Source organism: Capricornis sumatraensis, chromosome 23 (genome assembly GCF_032405125.1).
Source record: "Capricornis sumatraensis isolate serow.1 chromosome 23, serow.2, whole genome shotgun sequence".
In the NCBI taxonomy this organism is placed as follows: Eukaryota; Metazoa; Chordata; class Mammalia; order Artiodactyla; family Bovidae; genus Capricornis; species Capricornis sumatraensis.
The window spans coordinates 16,545,569-16,568,607 of NC_091091.1; the positions used below are offsets into that span (position 1 = coordinate 16,545,569).

At 35.8% G+C, this 23,039-nt stretch overlaps 1 protein-coding gene across 1 annotated transcript in view; it reads left to right on the forward strand.

The window, feature by feature from the left end:
* Nucleotides 1-23,039, forward strand: part of TBC1D12 (TBC1 domain family member 12) — a 93,881-nt gene that overhangs the window by 41,089 nt on the left and 29,753 nt on the right. The window contains exon 2 of the mRNA XM_068961432.1: nt 1,511-1,634. Coding sequence (XP_068817533.1) covers nt 1,511-1,634 — 124 coding nt within the window. The remainder of the gene's footprint in view (nt 1-1,510; nt 1,635-23,039) is intronic.

Below are 23,039 nucleotides of genomic sequence, written 5' to 3' on the forward strand. Positions count from 1 at the left end.
GGAGTACGAGTGAGCTGTGCGGGGCTTACAGAGAGAATTAGTGCATCAGTGCTGGCAGGAAGGCTTTGGGGTGCCAGTTTACATGTTAAGAGGACTACAGGAAAGCCATCTGCCAGTTGAGTTGCTGAGGCTGCAAGTTTGCTGACGGACTTGGGCACATGACTGAGCAGAATTCTACTGGATATCCTCACACCAAACCACTGACCCACTCTGCTTCAGCTGGAAACCACAGGAGACCAAAGCCCCTTTCTCCTGCAGTGTCCCTTCAGTGCTCTCTACTGAGAAAGTTTATTTTAAAAGGAGAAATGTTCATTTTAAAAGGAGAAATGCTCAAAGGAATTCCATGTTGTCACAGAGCATATACTGCAGGGTTCATAATGGAGCTATGAGGCAATAAATTGATGAGCAGCACACAAGGTATAAAATAGTATTTAAATTAATAGGCCATCCTTTGAGGCATGAAACTTTATTGTAAATATACCAGTCCTTCATGTAATCATTATTGAAAACTTAGATATTTTATGAAATAGAAAACTGAGTATCTATATATGGTCTCCGATGAAACTTCTAGAGTATCCTAAGTAGAAATTAGTGTAAGTTGTCATCAAAAGTTATCAATTCACTTCCACTGCACACCCAGGAAAATGAGAGTATTTCTTTAGTATTGATTAACCCATATTTTGTAGGAGTCCATTGATATCTTTCTAAACTTGAAAAATAGCCTTAACATTATGCATTAAAAATTTATCCCATTCTTATCACAATAATGTACTTTTAAGTATTTTTAACAATGTACTTTTAATGTATTTTGAGTATAGATAGACCAAGTTATTTGAGATTTCAAATACTTTGTGACTGTTTGTATATAAACATTTTAAATTTTCTTAGTGAATATTTATATCACAGCTTATATGAAGTGTTTATATTCAGTTGGATTCACTGTACCTTTCTGATTAGTCTGTGGTACCCTGGCATGCCATATTGATGTATACATATTTTGAATATCATTCCTGCTTACATGTACAATATATACTTAATTTGGTTGGTAAGGGCATGGTGATTATAGGTAAAATCCTTGTTCCTTATGCAGATTTTTGTTTAGACTGTCGATGAGAAATAACTTTCTTACTAGGTTATATGTTGGCCCTTTTACAGTGAGCTTTTCTTGTGCCTAGGAAAAACAGTTTGAATATACATATATTATGGGAATAGGCTCAATAGATACTCGTTTATTTCAAGCACTAACAAGTTGTTACAGAGAATAATTAAGTAGTATTTTCCCACAAAAATTGTATGGCTTAATCCTTTACCTATTTTATACAAGTTCTCTGTAACTTTTTTGTTCTCAGATTTTTGGCTTTTCCTGTCAAGTATAATACATATATAGTCAATTCTAGTACACTTTGTAGCTAGTTCAAAGCAAATATTTACATTTTGTTTACATCTGCCATTTTTCAAGTAGTTCCCTGGTTACCAGAAGCACAATTCATGTAACTTTTCTGTATTTCAGAAACCTTTTCCCAAAAAGGACAAAAGAACTCAAATCAGTTGTACATAGTGCTCCTGGCTGGAAATTATTTGGTAAAGTCCCTCCCAGAGAGAATCTTCAGAAAACTTCCAAAATCATTCAGCAGGTAAGTACTAATATAGCCATGTGGTTTGTCTTGCTTTCCAAATATTCTCGTCTAGATTATCAACCATATTCTACTTTCATTCATTTTTTTTAACATACAAAATTTTGTGACTATAGATATTTGTAGTAAATTTAAGTTTTTTTTAAAGCATGACATATATTTTCAATTATATTTTATGGTTGTAAAAATTATTTATAGTAGCAGAACACTGATTTTCTTTCCTAGTTATTCCTTGGATAGTGTCTTCTTTTTTCTTTCTTTTTAAAAATTTTCTCAGTAAACCATTCTCACCACATACTGTGACTTCTAATTGAACATGGTAGCATTTGCAATGGCACAGATTTTATATATGATGGGTAGTTGTGAACGATGAAGCAGTATAAAGTGAAAACTGAGTAGATTTTGAGGTTGAAAATTTCCTTGGTCATTTTCTGGTTTTCTACCAAGGACTTTGTGAGATGGGTGGGTATATATTCTGTTTCTAGTAATTTAGGAGCCAGTTCTTCTGTTACCTCTCTTAATACCCATATTCTTGAGTTCTTAAGAATTTCATGTCTTACTTGACTTCTTAGCTTGTGCTTCTCAGTAATAGGAGATCAGGGAGACAGGACAACAGTGAGACTCTTTTTTATCAGTTTGTGGCATTTTAAGTTCAGAGAAGTTACTCCTCAGAAGGAGATAAAATGATAAATTTCTTATTTATCTCCTTCCAATTGTAGTTTATCAAATTTAGCACATCCAGCATTTATAAAAATAATCACCATGAAAACAATAATCGTCATCTAAATTGGAAAAATATTTTCCTTTAAGGATTTAATAGTGTTCTTTTTATTGCTGAAAAGAAAAACTGGTTTCTCAAGTAAATAACATAATTTTTATATCTTTAATATAAGCATTTGTTATAGTTAATTTCAAGTAATTAAAATATTGACTAGTTTATATGCTGCTCAGACTTAACATTAAAGTGCTGTGATTCCAAAGCTGTGTGCCGAGGTCACCCCATGTGCTACAGCAGCTAATGCTGATGGGAACCATGGCAAACTCGGTAATACTCTTCCACCGTTTGTTGGATATGGTGCTGCCTGATAGCTTGAGGTAGTACACAGTTTTAACATAAAATGGAAATATATTACTTTCTGTGACATTGTGTCTTTGTGAATCTGGTTTCTCTGAGTTTGCTGTGGTAAAAATCAGATACTGTGCAAAAATCAGTGTGGAACAGGAAATGAAGGTGATGGTGTCCAGTCTTATTTCAAGATTTGTGAAATTGTACGCTGCACAAAAGGCACACATGCCCCAATTAGTGATTAATTGTGGTTATTTAAGAATGCAATAAAGCTTTCTTTTAATTTATGTGTATTTTTTTCAAATGCCTACTAAGTACTGGGACATAACTACTCATTAAACAGAATAATTGGGTATTTCTGTTGGTTTAAGGGGTGCCAATAATAATTACTGAGGCCCTAAGTTTGCTGTTAATCCAATAAAGTTTGGGAATCTTTGCTTTCTGGACATCTAAAATTTTAACTCTTTTTTTTTTTTTGTAAAGTCTAAAAGTAACCTCTCTTGTCTAGAGTTTTTCAGAAGACCAAGTTCGCCCTCTAGAGGCAAAAACAGTGGTCTTGCTATTGAAGGTTTGTATTCTTGACTTTATGGTAGTTTACCTGAAATATGCATGTGCATATAGTATTTTAATATCTTTATGTAAACTAACATTCTGTGATATTTTCTTACTGTAGGTCTCTAATTACTGGTGGATAATTATCTGTTTACTGATGTGCCATTGTCTTTAATCTGCTGTTTTCATTTTGGAGTGCCAAGGCCTCACGTTTTCTTTCCTTTTTATACATATGTTGTTTGAAAATTTGATGAGTGGTCAGGAAAAGAACAAGTCTTATTTTTATATGGGAAGAAAGAGTGGAATTGAAATGCATCTTCTACAGTCCCTTTCTGGCCGTTTATTGGTTACACGGTTACATATTGATTATTGGTTACATGTTGATTTCTCCCAGCTGCTGCTTTTAATTTTTGAGTGTTCTGGTGTGTGTAGGGACTGGTGTGTATTTTGGTGCCTTGTTCATGCTTCCGTTTGTTTTCTGGGAGCCGTGATGGACAGCAAAGTCATTGTTCCTCTGACTGTTTTCCACCCTCTAAAATGTGTCTGTTTCACCATGTGATGAAATATGTTTCTGCTTTCTCTTTTACTACAGTTTGTGTCCTATACCCCATCCCCCATTTGTCTCATTTTGTTATTCTCTTTCCTGCAATTGTCATTTTAAAAGTGGGCATAATTTTCTTTTATTAGTAATGATAAAGCTACAACTTTCTGTTCCCACTTGAAAACAGTTTGTTTTACAGTCCTAATTTCTAAACTCTGTAAAACATTATCAGCATAAAACTACACTTGAGATCTTTGACTATGTTCACATGTAAAATGTGTTTTGTGTTTAGAATCAGAATTTAAAATAATGTAAGAGTAAAACCATGAAGAGTGTTCAGACACATCTGTCATGTTTTAGGATAAGGTTTTAAGCTGTTATGGCTATAGAAAATGACGGTAGCTAGTATTCCACTGTAAAACTGCCTGAAAAAGTGAGGCAGTGCTAGAAGTACTAAGGAAAAAATAGATTCCTCTGCTCTTTCTTAAGATGCATCACTTGCTTCAAGAAGGGCAAAACTGTAAAATTTGTTAGAATATTAGAGTGGTAGTAGTATTTTATAGGATAATTATTTCATTAAGCAGATATCCAGAAAGGAGTTGCCGTATTCTTAAGGATGAGTATATGTTTGGGGACTAGAATTTTTTTCTAATGGAAAGACACTTATAAGATTATAAACTTAACTGAACTACTTTGAATTACAACCTTTTAATCTATTAATTGTTAATTGCACAAATGGCACATGATTATATTCTCTATGAAGTATAAAACATTATAGGAAGGTATATCTCATTTTACTTTTCCCTTCACAGTTTTAAGCCTTTTAAAATGCAATTTTTGTGTAGAAAACATAGTTATTTTCATGTGTATATATTTTTATATTATTTTTTTTTTCCCTAAGAACAAAATGTTACGGTATATAAAACTTTTTGCCTTCTTTTAAGTGTTTTGTATCTATAGTTTTTCAGAGATACATGAAGTTCAAAAGTGAAGGATACTTGTAGGTTAAATATTTTTTAAAGTTATTAAAGGTTTGATCAATTTTAGGACTTTCCACGTTAATAATAAAGAAGTATAAAAATCATTTTAGGATTATAGCAAAATCAGACTGACTCAAGTTTGGCATTTAACTTGACAGTCAGTCCCCAAATCATACGAATATTCGTAATATTATTTTATGAGGATTATCACATGTGTTCTCTTGCAGGTGTGAAATTCCTGCTTGTGGCCATCTGAACCAGTTGGTGAGCCATGTTAAAAATCGCATCTATTAATTATAAATAGTATTTCAGTTATATTGTAGTTCAATTGACCTAAGTTTTTGGTTTTTCTAAATTAATAGGCTGAAGTTGGAATACAGCTACAGAGTTTGTCTTATGACCCCCAAACTGCAAGTGAGAATTATTTCAAATGCGCCATGTTATGTGTAATTGTAACATGATTGCATACTAGATCGAATATAGTCTATGTCAAACTCAGTCTTTCAGTAGAAAGTAACTTTTTGCTTGGCACTATTTTTGTATTGGCGTCTTTTTCATTATAAATAGGTGAGATTATAGTACTTAGATGATGCTTCATGTTTTTCATCACTCATGTCTTTTTCTGAGTGGTGTTTTAGTTGAGTGTTTGAATCACTTTCAAACACTATCTTTTGACAGGCAAGGAAAAAAGTTTTAAGACTCCGTTTCTTAATCTGAGCATTTCAAATTGTCTAAAATAGAATAGGTCATGGACTTACCTAGCAGTCCAGTGGTTAAGACGCCTCACTTCCATTGCAAGGAGCGCATGTTTGTCCCCTGGTCGGGGAACTAAGATCCCACATGCCGTGCAGCGGGACCAAAAAATAGAAGAAAAAATAAAGGAGAATAGGTCACTCTCCTCAATTAAGCCTTTGACTTTAGGAACAGTAAGTAGCATTGTGGAAAGGACTAGAATACACATACTTTGTGAGCACTAATTATGTTACACTTTGTAAGGGTAGAGCATAGTTTTCTGGTTACTAACATTATTGGTTTATGTAGTTAGGATACTTGAAAAGTTTGTTGATTTTAGTTATGCTTAAATATAGATACCTTCAGTATAAAATTTGAGTGAGCACTGCAATAAATGAACCGCTTCATTGTTGCTAAATTGTGAAGGGTCTGAACTATGTTCAGAATTTGTTTTTGATAAGTCCTTAAAAGTGTTACAGACTTGCATGTTCCTTCATCTTTATTTACCTAATGTATTGTCACCTTGAAAAGGAAGTGAATAATTACCTTTCTAGCCACACATGTGTTCCTTATTTATAGTTAATGATAAATTGCTGTGTCTTTCCTATGTATCAGTAAGTTCTGATTTCATAAATGTTGATTTCTGTGACCTGAAGATTGAGAGAGGACTTTGTACCAGCTCTGGGCCTGTGCTCCTGGGAGAGGGGAGAAGTATGAACCTTAAGAAAGAGGGTTAAATTAGTTAAAGAAATGAAAAGAATAATAATAATAAGTTCTCATAAATTGAACAGGGCAGAATTTGGGGGATTTTTTGTTTTTATTGTTAAAGACAGAGACTTGGAAAAGAGTTGCAATTTGAAAATACTCTTACTTGTTATTTGATTCCAAACATATAATTCAAGCATCAAAGTAGAAGTTATATTCCTTCTGTCATGATGTCAGACTTATAATTATGTTAGGCTTCAGATTACACTAAACAAACAAAATTGTGTTAACAGCTTTACCAAAATGAAGTTTGTTAAGACACTGCTGTATGCCAGAGGATGATGAAATGCTTTGCCCTAGGTTTCAGTTAAACTTGAATTATGGGATGCATTTTATTTCTTCTGATTCACAGATCCTAGAATCAACCACTAAAGGTATCCTAATTGGCTACCCTCTCTACTACAAGCATGATGATTTCCCTGGCTTTTGGATCAAATTGTGTAAAATTGTCTTTATCTTGGGTAGACATGTTCTTAAGGTGATAGAGATGTCCACATGGGGAGTTTCTTCCATTTCTGAAACATTATTCTGGCTGTCTATAAATGGCTGCCATAAGATAGAATCATGAGGGTTTACTTACTGACACAGATTTAACACTAACCCCTTTAGGAGTAGTTTTCTCACTGTATGCTGAAACTCAAAAGTCAAGTCAGTGTATGCGCATCAAGCTTATTTTGGCTTTCCCATTGTCTGAAAATGAGAAGCTCCTATTTTATTCTTACTTTTCCCCAGACCTCCTATTTTACCTTAAGAAGGTGGTCAAAGACTCCTGCCACCCTCCCTCTGAACCCTAGACTTATCTTTTCTCATATCCCTCTCCTAGTACATTCTTTTTCTGGTGAGTCCTTTAGATATAGAGCCTAAGACATCAAAATGTTGTAGGATACCATTCTGTGACCAGCTTATTGTGTGACTTCATATTAGCAAGCTCTAAACCTTTTCTCTGGTAGAATTTGAAGGACAAAATTCTTTAATTGATCCTAGATTCTTCTCTAAGTTTGTCCGGCTTTCATTTTAAAGAATGTGTAATTTATTCAACAGACATTGACTGTATGATGAAATAGGCATGGTTTAGGTTCTTGAGAAATAGATTATTAATATGAGTCCTAGCTTTTCTGTTATTCTAGTATAACTGTGGGAAGGAGGGGAAAGATTCACATATGGTTCTCATATAGTATAGTGAGTGCTGTAGTTGTGAACAAAGTATGGGAGTAGAGATGAAAGAGTGATTAATTCTACTCAGGATTACATGCAGTTTGTGTTCTGAAATGTACTCATAGGAGTTCACTAGGTAGACAAGATGGGGAAAGCCATTCCAGATAGAGAAAACTGAATGAGCAAGCGGGAATGCACTCAGTATTAGGTCAGAAAGAATCTGCCTTCAGTGCAGGAGACCCAGGTTCAATCCCTGGGTGGGGAAGATCCCCTGGAGAAGGAAATGGCAACCCACTCCAGTATTCTTGCCTGGAAAATCCTATGAAAAGAGAAGCCTGGTGTGCTACAGTCCATGTGGTTGCAAAGAGTTGGACAACACTGAGTGACTGAGCAGGGAAGCGGTGAAGGTCATTAGCCACAGGTTAGAAAGTTGGTCTTAACCAAAATACTTTCAGTGCTGAGACATCAAATTCATATGTTAGAAAAATTCTGGAGGCTTTATAGAAACTAGAAAAGAGTGAGATTGCAAAGGACTTTGAGATTTGTTGTAGTAGTCTATGATTCTTGTTCTCAAACACAGTGGATTACCTAGGGAATGAGTTAAAAATACAGTTTCCTCAACCCCGTACTTTGAGTTCTTAATGTCAATTTTGTGTTTTTCAATTCTTATGTTTCTAGTTGTTTCTTTTTCAAATCTGCTATATCACTTTTTGCAGTTTACAGTTCCCTGCTGAAATTTCAAGCTTGGCCTTTATCTCCTTAAACATAGTAAGTATAGTTTTTCATAGCCTGTGTCTGATAATTTCAATGTCTGGAAATTCTATAGGTCTGTTTATATTGAATATTGATTCTGCTAGTTTTTGTTAGTGGATGCTATTTTATTTCTGTGTGTGCTTTGTTAGCTTTGCTTGGGTGCTGGATGTAATATTTGAAATATTATATGTAGAAAGCAATTTGAAGTACATCTTGTTTGCTTCCAAGTTTTAGCAATAGTGAATAAAGTTGCTATAAACATCTATGTGTTAAGTATTTTTGTGGGTGTAAGTTTTCATTTCTTTTGGGTAAATACCAAGGAGCCTGGTTGCTGAATCATAAGGTATTTTAGTTTTATAAGAAACAGCCAAACTGTCTTCCAAAGTAACTGTACCATTTTGCATTCCTACCAAGCAGTGAATGAGCATTTCTTTTGTTCCACATCCTCACCAGTATTTGGTGGTTATCATTTTTCTGAATTTTGACCATTCTAATAGGTATGTAGTAGTATCTGATTGTTATTTTAATTCACAATTGACATATGAATAGAACATATTACTTATCATCTGCATATCTTATTTAGTGAGGTGTCTTTTCTGATCATTTTTGATTGGATTGTTCATTTTCTTATAATAATAAAAACAGAACTCAGTAGAATTTTAAGAGTTCTTTATGTATTTCATATAGCAGTCCTTCATCAGATGTATCTTTTACAAGTATTTCCTCCCAGTCTATGTTTTCTCATTCTCTTGACAGTGTCTTTCACAGAGCAGTGGTTTTTAATTTTTATCAAGTCCGGCTTCTCAGTTTTTTTTCATGGATCATGCCTTTGGTGTTATATCTAAATAAAGTCATCACCATACCAAAAGTAATCTAGGTTTTCTCCTGTCTTATCTTCTGGTAGTTTTATAGTTTCTTGTTTTATATTTAGGTCTATAATCCGTCTGTTGCTGCTTTGTCAAAGATTGGTTGACTGTGTGTATGTGGAATTGTTTTCGACTGTCTGTTCTGTTCCACTGTCTGGTCCTTTGTCAATGCTGCATTGTATTGATTACTGTAGTTTCATATTAAGTCCTGAAGTCAGGTAATGTTTGTCCTCCAACTTTCTTTTTCTTCGATACTGAGTTTGGTATTCTGGGTCTTTTGCCTCTACATATAAACTTTTTTTTTTTTAACTGTTCTTTCAGATTTTGTATATAGATGGCATCTACAAGCAAAAGCAGTTTTATTGTTTTCTTTTCCAATCAGTATACCTTGTATTTCCTTGTCTTGTTGCATTAGCTAAGACTTTTCACAATGTTGACAAGAAGTAGTGGGAGGGGACATCCCTTGCTTTGTTCTTAGTGGGAAAACTTCAAGTTTCTCACCATTAGATATAGTATTAGCTTTGGGTTGTTTTGTAAATGTTCTTTATCAAGAAAGGAATGACCCTTTTATTCCTACTTTAATGAGAATTTTTGTTATGAATGAGTTGACTTTTCCTACTTGATCTTGGCATACAATCCTTTTTATACATTATTTGATTTGATTTGCTAATATTTCATTGAGGATGTTTGCATCTGTGTTTCTGAGATGTATTGATCAGGGTTTTCTTTTAATGTCTTTGCCTGTTTTAATATTAGGGTAATGCTGGCCTCATTGATTAAATTAGTAAGTATTCTCTTTGCTTCTATATTTTGGAAGAGATCATAGGGAATTGGTATAATTTGTTCCTTAAATGTTTCTTAAAATCTGTCCATGAACTCATCTGAGCCAGGAGCTATCTCTTTTGGAAAGTGATTGTCAATGCAGTTCTCTTTGTCCTTCTTTCCCTCCTTCACTCCCTCCCTTTCTCCCTTACTTTTCTTTTCATTTTTCACAGCTTTTTTGAGGATATAATTGTTGATTGAATTTTTAAAATAGATAGCAGGACTGTTCAGGTCATCTCTTTCTCCTGTGAGTTTTAACAGATTATGTCTTTAAGGAATTTATCCATTTCATCTAAGTTATCAAATTTTGGGGCATATGATTGTTCATAATATTTCTTTCAGTTCAGTTCAGTCGCTCTGTCTTGTCCAACTCTTTGCGACCCCATGAATTACAGCACGCCAGGCCTCCCTGTCCATCACCAACTCCCGGAGTTCACTCAAACTCACGTCCATTGAGTCGGTGATGCCATCCAGCCATCTCATCCTCTGTCGTCCCCTTCTTCTGCTCCCAATCCCTCCTAGCATCAGAGTCTTTTCCAGTGAGTCAGCTCTTCTCATGAGGTGGCCAAAGTACTGGAGTTTCAGCTTTAGCATCATTCCTTCCAAAGGACACCCAGGACTGATCTCCTTTAGAATGGACTGGTTGGATCTCCTTGCAGTCCAAGGGACTCTCAAGAGTCTTCTCCAACACCACAGTTCAAAAGCATCAATTCTTCAGCGCTCAGCTTTCTTTAACATACATCAAATCTGTAGTGATCCCCCTCTTTCATTTATGATATTTGTAGTTTGTATCTGCTTTCTCTCTCCCTCTCTCCCTTCCTTCCTCCCTTTATCCTAGAGCTTGCAATATGCATTTACAACTAATATAAACCCATTTAAAAATAATGCTTACCACTTCACAGTGCTGCAAGTACTTCATAACATCAAAATATTCCTAACTGCTTCCTTCCATCCTTTGTATGTTTGCTGTCATTCATTTCATTTACACATGAGCATGCTCACATACACATACACACAACCATATGTAACTGAATATATCATTATTATTTTGAACAAGCTGTTATCTGTTGGACCAGTTAAGGCTAGTAAAAGAATTTTTATTTTACTTTCATGTATTTCTTTCTGTTTCTTTTATGTAGATAAAAATTTCTGAGGTGTCCCTTTCCCTCTCTCTGAAGAGCTTCTCTCAACATTTCTTGCAAGGCAGATATCTGTTGGCAACAAATTCTCTGAACTTTTGTTAGCTTGGGAAAGTCTTTTTCTTCTTTTTTTTTTGAAGGCTAATTTCATAGGGTGCAGAACTTCTCTGTAAATTGTTATCTTTGCTTTTGTGTAGCGAGGTTTTTTCACCTCTGGCTTCTTTCAAGATTTATTAAAATCTTTGATTTTCCGCAATTGGCCATCTACTCCAGTATTCTTGCCTGGGAAATCCAATGGACAGAGGAGTCCCTGGGCTCACATAGAGTCAGACGCGACTGAGCGATTGTCACACTAACACACTTTCTGCAAGTTAAGTATGATTTGCCTAGGGGTAGTTATTTGGGCATCTATACCACTTTGGGTTCTGAGCTTTCTGATCTGTAGTTTGCTGTTGACATTAATTTATAGAAATTCCTGGTTATCGTTCCTTCAAATGTTGCTTCTGTTCCATTTTCTCTCTCTTCTTTTGTAGTCCCATTGCACGTATATTACATCTTTTGTAGTTGTCCCACAGTACTTGGATATTCTGTTCTGTTTCTCGGTCTTTGTTCTCTTTTTCGGTTTTGGAGGTTTCCAATGAGGGATCCTCTAGTTCAAGGTTTCTTACCCCAACTGTTTGCCTCTACTCCATCAGAGGTGTTCTTTGTTTCTCTTTTAGTTAGTTGTTGTTTTTTTTTTAATTTCTAGCATTTCTTTTTCATTCTTTCTTAGAATTTCCATTTCTCTGCTTCCATTATTCATCAATTCTTACATGTTGTCTACTTTTCCCATTAAAGCTCTTAGTACACTAATAGTATTAAAAAATTCCTTGTTTATAAGTCCAACATTGTTACCATATTGACTGTGGTTCTGATGTGTTCAGTCTCCTTGAACTGTGTTTTTTGCTTTTTAGTATGTCTTATAATTTTTTGTTGAAGAGTGGATGTGATGGGCTGAGTAAAAGGAACTTTAGTAAATGGACCCAAGTGATGTAGTGGTTAGGTGTGGGAGGAGGGAAAGTGTTGCATCCTCCTGTGGTTAGTTCTCAGTCTTTTGGTGGTCCTGTGCCTTCAGACTGTGCACTTCACCAGTGCACAGGCGCTTCTCAGTCCCTCTACCCTCTTAGGTGGGAGAGGTGGGCTGGAGTTGGACATGTTCCTTTCCCTAGATAGGTTAGGCTCTGATAAGACCGCAATAAGTTAGGCTCTGGTGAAACAGTTTTTCCTGAGAGCAAGCTTTGTTAAGAACAGATTGCTCTAATGTATTTAAAAATAGCTCCTTTCCCCCTTCTACTGCCACAAGCACAAGGGCCTTTTTATCTGACGTTCACTGTGAGGACCTGATAGAGTTCCTGGAGGTAAAACTTGCTGAAGTGTGTGGGGCTGGGATCTCTCGGAGTCTTAGCTTTCAGACATTTCCGCATTGAGCCTCTAGCAATTTGTCAGTTACAGTTCAGGTTTTCCTACCCTGGCATTGGTTCCCACAGAGGTTTCTTCAGGAGTTTCTACCCTGGTAAATTGTGGTCCTCGACATCTATCTACCTATTTCTCTAATTCTGTGGCAGCAGTTTGCCCTGTGACCTCATTTCTCTGAGGAATTTAAGAAGAGTTGTTGATTTTTTTTATTTGTTCAGCTTTTTACTTACTAGAATAGGTAGGCAACTTTTAAGCTTCTACATGCTGGAGCAGAAAAACAAAGTTGAAATACTAATATTTTGTTAAGAATTTTTGCTTCTATTTTAATTTGAGATATTGGTCTATAATTTTCTTTTACTATTTTTGTCTGATTTTGGTATTGGGGTAATGCTGGAATCATTGAATGAATGGAGAGCTGTTTCTTCCCTCTCTCTATTCTAAAAGAATTTGTGTAGAATTAATATTTTTTCTTCCTTAAACGTTTGGTGGAACTTGGCAGTGAGATTATCTAAGGCAAGTTTTCTCAACTTTAGCACTATTTTAGGCCTTGTCAGTTTTGTTCTTGGGGACCCTTCCTGTGCAGTGAAGAATTAGCAGCGTCTTTGGCTTCTGCCCAGGAGATGCCAGTAGCATCCCCTCACAGTTGTGGCAACCAAAAATGTCTCTTAATGTTGTCAGACATACCCTAGGGCCAGAGTCAACCCCAATTGAGAATTACTGACATAAACGAAGTATACTGGGATTTTTGTTGTTGTTACAGTAAGTACCTTACATGAACCTTTAAGTTGCACACTTTCAAAAATGTGAAAGTATGTTCTGTCTGCATTAGGCACGAGTGAAACTGCAGTTTGTCCTCAATCTTCTTGCCTGTTCACTCAGTGACAGCCCCTGTATGCCAACTACTGTACTGTAATACTGTGCTTTTCAAGGTACTGTACTGTAGGGTTAAAAATGTTGTGTTTTTTTGTATTTGTTTGTTTTTTATGTATTATTTGTGTGAAAAGTATTATAAACCTATTACAGTACAGTAAGATATAGCCGTTTGTGTTAGTTGGGTACCTAGGCTAACTTTGTTGGACATATAAATTGGACTTATGAACACATTCAGAATAGAAGTTGTTCATGTGTAGGGGACTTACTGTATTATTGAATAGTTTTTAATTATAAATTTAAATTTTAATTGATATGATGTATGTTGTTTGCTGTTTTTTCTTGAGTCAGTTTTGGTTAACTTGTATCTTTCAAGAGATTTTTATGTTTCATCTCTGTTTTAGGATTTATTGGAATAAAATTGTTAATAATATTCTCTTATACTTTTAATATCTACCTGTTATGTCATAAACGTAGAGATGATCTCTCACACATTCCTGAAATTAGTAATTTGTGTCTTCTTTTTTTATTGATCAATATTACCAGAAGTTTATCAGTTTTATTGACCTTTTAAAAATATACCCCTTTTGTTTCATTGATTTTTACCTCTCTCTCTGTTTCTGTCTCATTTATTTTACTCTTTATTATTGCTTTCCTCTTGCTTTGGATTTTTCTAGTTTTTTAAAGTGGATCATTGATTTTAGACCTTTTATCTTTTTAATATATGTATTAAGCTGTACATTTCCCCCAACTGTGCTTTAACTGTGTTTAACAAGTATCAGAATTTTCATTTTCACTCAACTAAAAATGTTTTGTTCATGATTATTTAGAAGTGTGTTGTTTTAACTTCAAATATTTTAGAATTTTCCCAGATAGGTTTTTGTAAATAACTTCTAATTTTATTCCATTATGCTCATGCAATATACATTATGCAATTTTAGTCTTTTTCAATATTTGTAAGTTGTTTTATGTCCCAGATGTAGTATGTTTTAGAGAATATTCCTTGTGCACTGGAAAAGAATGTATGTATTCTGCTGATGTTAGGTCAGTATTTTATAAATGTCAGTTGGGTCATAGATGATAGTATTGTTTAAGTGTTGTATAATTTTCCTGATTTTTTGTTCTGTGGATTAGTGAGAGAGGAATAATGAAATATCCACCATAATCTACTTGACTATTTCTCCTTTTCCTCTTTTTTCTTCTGTTTGTGTTTTGAAGCTTTGTTTTTATGTCTTTTTGGTGAATTGACCTCTTTACCATTAATATAATGTCTTTTTTGCCCTGGTAATGGTTCTTATTATGAAGTTTTTGTCTAATTTATCCACTACAGCTTGCTTTCAATTAGTGTTTACATGTTAATTGTTCTGTTCATTTGCTTTTTTCCATCTTCATATTTAAAGTGGGGTTTGTTTTTTTTTTTTTTTTGGTATATAGCATATATTTGGGTCTTTGTAGGCAGTCTGAATACCCTCTTCTTTTTAAATGGAGTGTCATTTACTGTCATTTACTGGTATGACTGAATTTAAATTTACCATCTTGTGACTTCTTTTCAGATTGTCCCATCTGGTCTTTGTTAATTTTAATCTCATTTCCTGCCCTCTTTTGGATTAAATCAGTATTTTTAGTACTCCATTTTATCTCCACTGTTAACTTATTAGATATACGTTTGTTTTAGTTTTTCAGTTGTTGCTCTTGGCCAGCAGTTTTCAAATGTTTTATATTTACAGCTGCTTTGGATTCTGGCTATTAAGGATCTCAAAGAGTTTTTTATTTTTTCCAAAGAGTTTTTGTTCATGGGAATTATCTATGAGTTACTGCTATACCCAGAATTAACACTGACAGGTTGAAATATTTATTAATTCACTTAAAAATAGCAATAATAAAGTCATTACATGTTAACACAAATAATATATATTTTAAAAACTTTTAAAAAACCAACTGATGGAAGACTAGCATTGTTTTACATTTGTGCACATCTCTTAATGTCTGGCTTAATATTATAAAAAGATTGGATTATCATTTCTACTCCAGCATTCAGTTTCTTCTTGTCTATTATTTTAGTTTAAGTATGTAAAGAAAATATGGCCTTATACTAATATCTAGATAGTAAAGGAAAGAGCATTTTCATATAGCTGTGTGTATTCTTTTTGATGGAGAAGGAAATGGCAACCCACCTCAGTACTCTTGCCTGGAGAATTCTGTGGACGCAGGAGCCCGGTGGGCTGCTGTCCATGGGGTAGCAAAGAGTTGGACATGACTGAAGTGACTTAGCATGCATGCATGCATTGGAGAAGGAAATGGCAACCCACTCCAGTATTCTTGCCTGGAGAATCCCAGGGACAGAGGAACCTGGTGGGCTGCCATCTATGGGGTCGCACAGAGTTGGACATGACTGAAGCGACTTAGTATGCATGCATGCATTCTTTTTGATACGCACAAGGAATCAAAGGAGGAATATTGGTCAGATATTTTCCAAAATGGTCCTTAAAAGGAAAACTACTAATTTTTTCCTGTCCTCAATACTTCTAACACCAAGTGTGTAGGCTGTGTAGGGTTTTTTTTTTCACATTGACCAATTCTTCAACCCCAGTTGCTGCTACTGCTAAATCACTTTGTTGGGTGTCCTACAATTCGATTCAATTGTTACACTATTTATCTGGAGTTACTGTCAGGTCCCCCAGGTTAAGATCTCAGTCTTACAAGACTGCCTCTGATTTCAGGTGCTTAATGCAAGTGAGGCTTCTAGTACTTTGTTAATTATTATCTCATTTCCTGCCCTCTTTTGGGTTAAATCAGTATTTTTAGTACTCCATTTTATCTCCACTGTTAACTTGTTAGATATACGTTTGTTTTAGTTTTTCATGCTGTGCAGCATATGGGATCTTAGTTCCCTGACCAGGGATCAGACCTGCACCCCCTGTGTTGGAAGCCAGGGAAATCCCAGGCTTCTTGTGGTTCTGATCAACAGCCATAAATTGGAGATGCCTGTGACACCCTTCTTGGGACTGATAATTTTGCTGGAACCGCTCACAGAACTCAGGAAACTGTTGATTTATTAGATTACCAGTTTATTACATAAACAGCCAGATGGAAGAGATACATAGGGCAAGGTATGAGGGAAGGAACATAGAACTTCCAAGCACACTGTGGGTTAATTACCCTTTTAGCACCTTAGAGTGCTCACCAACCCAAAAGTACTCTGAACTACTTCAAGTAGAATTTTTTATGAAGCCCTTACTATAATAAATAGGCACAATTAATTAAATCATCACCTCAGGTCAGTTCAGTTGCTCAGTCGTGTCCTACTCTTTGTCTTTTAATTTCATGGCTGCAGTCACCATCTGCAGTGATTTTGGAGCCCCCCAAAATAAAGTCTGACACTGTTTCTACTGTTTCCCCATCTATTTCCCATGAAGTGATGGGACCGGATGCCATGATCTTCGTTTTATGAGTGTTGAGCTTTAAGCCAACTTTTTTGCTCTCCTCTTTCACTTTCATCAAGAGGCTTTTTAGTTCCTCTTCACTTTCTGCCATAAGGGTGGTGTCATCTGCATATCTGAGGTTATTGATATTTCTCCCAGCAATCTTCATTCCAGCTTGTGTTTCTTCCAGGCCAGCGTTTCTCATGATGTACTCTGCATATAAGTTAAATAAGCAGGGTGACAATATACAGCCTTGACATACTCCTTTTCCTATTTGGAACCAGTCTGTGCTTCCATGTCCAATTCTAACTGTTGCTTCCTGACCTGCATACAGATTTCTCAAGAGGCAGGTTAGGTGGTCTGGTATTCCCATTTCTTTCAGAATTTTCCACAGTTTATTGTGATCCATACAGTCAAAGGCTTTGGCATATTCAATAAAGCAGAAATAGATGTTTTTCTGGAACTCTCTTGCTTTTTCCATGATCCAGCGGATGTTGGCGATTTGATCTCTGGTTCCTCTGCCTTTTCTAAAACCAGCTTGAACATCAGGGAGTTCACGGTTCCCATATTGCTGAAGCCTGGCTTGGAGAATTTTGAGCATTACTTTACTAGCGTGTGAAATGAGTGCAATTGTATGGTAGTTTGAGCATTCTTTGGCATTGCTTTTCTTTGGAATTGGAATGAAAACTGACCTTTTCCAGTCCTGTGGCCACTGCTGAGTTTTCCAAATTTGCTGGTATATTGAGTGCAGCACTTTCACAGCATCATCTTTCAGAATTTGAAATAGCTCAACTGGAATTCCATCACCTCCACTAGCTTTGTTCATAGTGATGCTTTCTAAGGCCCACTTGACTTCACATTCCTAGATGTCTGGCTCTAGATTAGTGATCACATCATCATGATCGTCTGGGTCGTGAAGATCTTTTTTGTACAGTTCTTCCATGTATTCTTGCCATCTCTTCTTAATATCTTCTGCTTCTGTTAGGTCCAGACCATTTCTGTCCTTTATTGAGCCCATCTTTGTATGAAATGTTCCCTTGGTATCTGTAATTTTCTTGAAGAGATCTTTAGTCTTTCCCATTCTGTTGTTTTCCTCTATTTCTTTGCATTGATCGCTGAAGAAGGCTTTCTTATCTCTTCTTGCTATTCCTTATCAGTGGTTAATTCAGCCTCCAGCACCTCTTCTCTCTCCAGAGATCAAGGCGTAGAGCTGAAAGTTCCGATCCTGAAAGTATATAGTTGGTACCCCTGGTGACAAGCCTCCATTCTGAGAATATCTAAGAACCTTCAACTACCAGTCATCTCATTAGCATACATAAAGACACATCATGTCAGAGATTTTAAAGGTTTCAAGAGCTGTGTTGCAGGAAATGGGGCAGAGACAAATAAATATTTCTTATTATATCACATCCTCAATTTGGGTTTGTCTGATGATTTCCTCATGACTGGACTGGGGTTGTTTTCTGGCTTAGATAGTAAAGAATCTGCCTTCAATGCAGGAGACCCAGGTTCGATTCCTGGGTTGGGAAGATCCACTGGGGAAGGGATTGGCTACCCACTCCAGTATTCTTGGGCTTCCCTGGTTGCTCAGCTGGTAAAGAATCTGTCTGCAATGTGGGAGACCTGGGTTTGATCCCTGGATTGGGAAGATACTCTGGAGAAGGGAAAGGTTGTCTACTCCAGTATTCTGGCCTGTTGAATTTCATGGACTGTGTAGTCCTTGGGGTTTCAAAGAGTCAGACACGACTGAGTGACTTTCTCTTTCATTTTTCATGTTATTGCTTTGATTGTGCTAGGGGATGAACAGTTTTATTCCTTGTTTTGCTTTAGCAAAATTGTCAACATACTGACAAAGACAAACTATTAGCATTATTAGGACTATAGTTTTGACTTTGCAGACCTCATGAAACCATCTCTGGGACACTGTTATGATATATATCTGTATCATAATCTATCTCCAAATAACATACCACTTGGAGTACAATGTAATAATTTTACAACAGTATACTGCCATTCTGTCTCTTCTGATTTTGTGCTGTAAACCCCCTCAATACACTGATATTATTTTTGCATTTAGTCAGGTATCCTTTTAAAAAATATATACTTTTATATTTTTGTCTCTTAGTTGTATCTTTTCTGAAATGTCTTTCCATATTTACTATTTTTGGTGCTTTTATTTCTTTGTGTTTTCTTGTGATACATTCCTTCTCTCTGCCTGAAAAATCTCCTTTAAAATATAGAGCAGGTCTACTGACAACAGATTCTTTCAGGTTTTGTTTGTCTGAAAACATTCTTATTGTGCTTTTATTTTTTAAATGTGTTTGTGTGTGTAGAATCCTAAGTCAATAAGTTTGTTTCCTGTTTTTTAATTATTTTTTTCTTTCAGCAATTTAAAGATTTTTCCATTGTCTTCTGACTTGCATAGTTTCAGATGAGTCTGAATAGTCAGGTCTCTTCTGAATATTCTGTGTATTCAGTGATGACTTTTCTATCTGGTTGGTAGGAATGTGATTACTTCTCAGCCATGGGTGAGCTGTGGGAACTGTTTTACTTACCACTCCATAGTAATTGTTCTTTCCCCAGAAGTTGTTTTTTTTTTTTTTTCCTGCCCAGTCTTAATAATGGTTTGCCCTCCACACATCCATTTGGTATTCAGCTAAATAATACCTCCAGAGGACTTCTATGCAGATTCCTAGAGCTCTTTCTCATCAGAATGCCTCCTCTTCTGATGCTCTGGCCCACAAATTCTGCCCCGTACCACCCCTGACCGTTCCAGCTAACAGTTGGGATGTTCTTCCAGTTCTCCCTTGTGCACTGCATGTCCAGAACTGCCCCCATGCATAATTTTTTCCATAGATATTAACATTTTATTTTATTTTTTAATTATTTTAATTGGAGGCTAATTACAGTATTGTAGTGGTTTTTGTCATACATTGACATGAATCAGCCATGGATATACATGTATTCCACATCCTGAACTCTCTCCCACCTCGCTCCCCATCCCATTCCTCAGGGTCATCCCAGGGCACCAGCCTTGAGCATCCTGTCTCATGCATCGAACCTGGACTGGCGATCTGTTTCACATATGATAATATACATATTTCAATGCTATCCTCCCAAATCATCCCACACTTGCCTTCTCCCACAGAGTCCAAAAGTCTGTTCTTTACATCTGTGTCTCTTTTGCTATCTTGCATATAGGATCATCGTTACCATCTTTCTAAATTCCATATATGTGTGTTAATATACTGTATTGGTGTTTTTCCTTCTGACTTCACTTGGTATAATAGGCTCCAGTTTCATCCACCTCATTAGAACTGATTCAAATGCGTTCTTTTTGATAGCTGAGTAATATTCCATTGAGTATATGTACTGCAGCTTTCTCATCAATTCGTCTGTTGATGGACATCTAGGTTGCTTCCATGTCCTGGCTATTGTAAACAGTGCTGTGATGAACATTGGGGTACATGTGTCTCTTTCAATTCTGGTTTCCTCGGTGTGTATGCCCAGCAGTGGGATTGCTGGGTTGTATCAGAACTGTCCGCATGCATAATAATAGGATGATCAATAGGCTCACCTTGTTTGTTTCCCCTTTGGGAACACAGAGGTTGTTTACAGAGAGACAGTATGAATTATCCCTTCGTTGCCCATCAAGTGGGAATCTACATATCTTTCTGAGGAATTTCTTTTTGTCCAACGTGTGTATATAACTTTTAGAAATGTATAATAGATGAAAATAAAATACTTACTTGTTTCTAATTACATATTCAATTTGCATACATAATAGTATATTAAGAAATACTATTATAGAAATACTATTAAGAAATAGTACCTCTTTATTCAGGTCTGTTTGCATACATCTTCGATGTCAATATATTTAGCATCATTGAGCAATTTTGTGGTCTTTAGCCCCAGAACAGAGCATCTTCACTTTTTTCCAAGTTTGTAGCAGGTACAGTGCCTTTTAAGTGTACTATCTTGTTACTAGAAATTTTGTCTCAAGCCACAAACTTCCAGATGCATTATATTTTTTCTTTTATTTGTTCTATAAGTATAAAATTATGATCTCTATGACCTAGTCTTTTTACAGTAATGTTTTAAAGACTCTTCATGAGTGTTTGCAATTGAATGGTTATACCTCCAGGAACTGGGACTCCTTCATTACTTCATGTCCATTTTCTTCCTTTCCTATTGCAATTAAACAAAGCCACAACAAAAAAATTGAACAAAAAATCACCTTCTAAGATTTTCCTGTGGTCTTTAAGACCCCATGCTTCTCCTGTAGTAGGCATGCATTTGATGCCTGGTCAGAGAAGGTCCACATGCCACAGCAAAAAATAAATAAAATAAATCACCTTCCAAACTAGATTCAGTATTGACTGAGATAATTTCAGGATGACGCACCTCTTCCAAATAGTGCCTTGCCATTCAAACTAATAGAGAAAGCACCCATAATATGAGAGATGTTAAGCAAATATGCTTTCTCTTTTCTAAGAGATTATTTTGAGGAAAAACATCTATTTCATTTATGTGAATCTAGTATTTCTTTGCCTTGGAATAATAAGTAATTTTTTCTACTCTGTGCTCATGGAGATGATATCAGTTGCTTACCATCTTTTGACCAGACTTAGAATTAATTGCCTGTTTGCCTCAAATTTTCTTACAATAGAAGTGAGTGAAATTGCTCAGTCATTGTCCGACTCTTTGAGACCCCATGGACTGTAACCTACCAGGTTCCTCCGTCCATGGATTTTCCAGGCAAGAGAACTGGAGTCAGCTGCACTTTCCTTCTCCAGGGGATTCCCAACCCAGAGATCAAACCCAGGTCTCCCACACTGCAGACAGATGCTTTACCATCTGAGCCACCAATAGCTAGAATAAATTATCATACAGATATTGCCAGCCTGCCTCTAGCATTGTTTTCACCTTCTATTCTAGTTATCCAATTAAGTAGCTTTCATAGAACAATAGTTGAGTGAAAGATGAAAAATAAGTTAAATTGACAAAATAAACAAGGTTCATTGCAATACTTCATAGAAATACATTCCCTAAGTTAAGAGAAAAACTAGATGCTTCTTATCTTAACGTTTGGTAGGTAGCTCCAACAACTCAGAATAAGTCAGTTAAAACTGACCTTGGGAATTCTCTGGCAGTCTGGTGGTTAGGACTCTGTTTTCACTGCTCAGGGTGCTGGTTCAGTCCTTGGTCCCTGGGGAACTAAGATCCTGTGAATTGCATAGTGTGGCAGAAAAAAAAATTAACTTTTGTTGTTAGGAAATGAGGCAGATTGATGCGGTATTTTCAGTGAGTGTTCTATAGCTAGCATTATATACTGATATCCTTGAACTGTGATATTTCCAGTCGTTTTTTAATATTGTAAGATTTCTTTATGACTTATAAAATTATCAATTTTTTGTTCATTATTAAACTTCTATGGAAGGAATATGCACGGGATTTTTAATGACATGACACATATGGATTTAAAGTGAAAATGGCTTCAGGAATCTCCCCATGAGGTACTATTCAGTTGTATTTTTAAATGGTGTCTTGTGGATATCAACTACATATCAATAACTTGAACACTATTATCTCTCTCTCTCGTCCTCGAATTGAGTGATTTAAGAATTATGTGATTTTCCTCAGCTACAGCAATAGGCCCTGATTAACTTTAACTCATTGATAAGCTTATTTCTCAGGTCATTGTGATTGCATGTTGAATGAAGTGTTTACTGGGACCTTCCAGGAAGGGTACTTTGTTTGTCTTTTGTGAAAGTTATTATTAGAAGAATAGTTAAAGGATCTTTGAAAGTTGTGCTCTGAGGATGTGACAATTGGCATTGCTACAGTCGTTTCTCTGATCAACAAGCCATCCTCAAGATGAAGCCTACATGTGGAGGAAGGCATAGCTAAGAGAGTGGTAGAGAAGGGAAGTCTCTGACTGGTGCTATGAGCGAGCCTCTTGGTCAAACAGAAACCAAAGTTATAGAGAGTTGTTGTTACAGAGACCTAAATATATGGAATATTAGTCCTGTGGTCTGATACATTTGCCTAAATGTATTTGATATCACTTTGTGATTAACTTTGAAAGTACTGATATTTGATATTTTACTATTTCTGATACAATTTGTACTTTTAATCATGTTAGATGAGCATCTTTATTTGGCAAATATTTGAGTCACTAAAGATGTGTAAATCTATCCTATTTTCAGATGAGGATGGATTGATACCATGTTTTAAGCTTTTAAAAAAAAATCACCCTCTAGAAATTTAAAGCATTTTTATGCTAA